Below are 1,563 nucleotides of genomic sequence, written 5' to 3' on the forward strand. Positions count from 1 at the left end.
CCCACTCGCCCAACGGCCGCGCAACGGTCCCGGCCCTCGCCGCAGGCCTGGGCTCCGCCTCCATCATCCGGGCCCGCCCCCAGCCCCGCCCCCGTGTCTGGGCCACGCCCCCGGTCCCGCCCCCATCCGCGCCGCCGCCGCCGGCGCCCCGCGGCTCCTACCTGTGCGGCACTTGCCGAGCTCGTGCAGGAAGGTGCGGGAGCGGGAGCCGAAGGGCAGCCGCACCAGGAGCTGCTCCTCCCCCGAGCCCATCTGGATCGTCACGTCCGAGCCTAGACGCGTGGGCGGAGGGAGGGCTCTGTGGTTAGTGGTGCCGGCGCTCAGAAACACGGGGCATTTCTGCCCGCAGCAGACGATGCGCACATGCAGCCGCCACGAACAGCTCTCCCGTGCCTCCTTTTCATGCCTCACTCGCCCATTTTTCACAACAGCGTCATTACAAATTTATAAAATGTTTATGTGGAATTTTTGTTCTGTTAGTTCAGCGGCAGTGAATGCCTTTGCTGGCTGCTGCTGCGGGTGCATTAGGCAGCGCTGGCATCAGCGTGACCTCAGCGATGGCCCACAGCACGCCAATCTCTGCAGCAGCAGACAGGCAAGCGCTCGTCCTTCCAAGGCATACCTCTGTGAGGGAGCAACACCGGCAAAAGCGCGAAAGCCCCTCTTCCGCCTCACTAAGTGTGGCTGATGAAGGGCCCAGGACTTTCTTTAGCATTAATGCAACAGCAAAACTCACCGATGACGCGAAGGTCGTTTTCAGGTGTTACTGCAAAAGCAAAGAGCGTTTCCATTAGCGAGTGAAGCAGCGGGCTCGCACGCCACGCCAACGGTCTGTGGTTGAAGAGACACAGAAGGCCTCTGGCCCCAGAGGCTGCTCACAGGGAGCAAGCCGGGCGGGATGAATCCTGGGCAGGACAGAGGGCTCCTCGGATGGCGGGCAGCTACTCTAGCAGGGCCKCCCGCCTCCTCTCTGCTAGGGGGGACGTGCTCAGCGGCCCCACTGACGCAGCTCTGGAGCCAGCGGCAYGACACCACGCGGGCTGCAGGGCCCGAGCGCGCTAGCACCTTCCTCCAGCGCGAAGCCGGCCGTGATGGGGATGACTCGCTCCAGCCAGATGTCCTCCGCCGCGATGGCCATGCGCCGGTGGCTGTACACGTGGATGCTGCAGGCGGGAGCGGCGCGGGCTGAGCCTCTGGACCGCCGCTCGCCCGGAGCAGCATCGGGAACCGCCGCGGCACCTACGCGTGCTGGCCGCCGCTCCGCACCAGGCCCAGGAGCCGGCTCTCCCCCGCGGCCAGCGTGCCCTGCACCGCGTCCGGCAGCAGTCAAGGAACATCGCGGGAGACGGTGCCCGCGAGCCCCACGGCTGCCCGCGCGCCCGCGGCCCAAAGGATATGGTCACGCAGGTCTCGCCCTCGGCCAGCGCCCCCTCGATGGCCACCGACTGGTCCATCCTCCGGCCCTGCAACACCGCGGCCGCACTCGCCAACCCGGAGCTGCCAGGGAACGCGGGGGAACGTGGGGGACGCGAGGGGACGGGGGGATGTGAGGGAACGCGGGGG

The 1,563-nt window shown here is 67.4% G+C and overlaps 1 protein-coding gene across 5 annotated transcripts in view; it reads right to left on the reverse strand.

Annotated features, from left to right (window-relative positions):
- The window catches only part of INPP5B (inositol polyphosphate-5-phosphatase B), an 18,207-nt gene that overhangs the window by 15,041 nt on the left and 1,603 nt on the right, over positions 1 to 1,563 (reverse strand). For 2 of the 5 annotated variants that reach the window (XM_085311088.1, XM_085311087.1), the window contains exons 2-5: positions 1,398 to 1,463; positions 1,066 to 1,314; positions 737 to 766; positions 162 to 272 (exon numbers count right to left, since the gene is read on the reverse strand). In XM_085311088.1, the coding sequence (XP_085167214.1) occupies positions 162 to 272; positions 737 to 766; positions 1,066 to 1,314; positions 1,398 to 1,463 (456 nt within the window). Of the gene's footprint in view, positions 1 to 161; positions 273 to 736; positions 767 to 1,065; positions 1,315 to 1,397; positions 1,540 to 1,563 lie in introns of those variants that run through there. The other 3 variants (XM_085311091.1, XM_085311090.1, XM_085311089.1) reach the window with 3 other exon arrangements.

Source organism: Rhea americana, unplaced genomic scaffold (genome assembly GCF_003343005.1).
Source record: "Rhea americana isolate MKP2758 unplaced genomic scaffold, rheAme1 scaffold_331, whole genome shotgun sequence".
Taxonomy (NCBI): Eukaryota; Metazoa; Chordata; class Aves; order Rheiformes; family Rheidae; genus Rhea; species Rhea americana.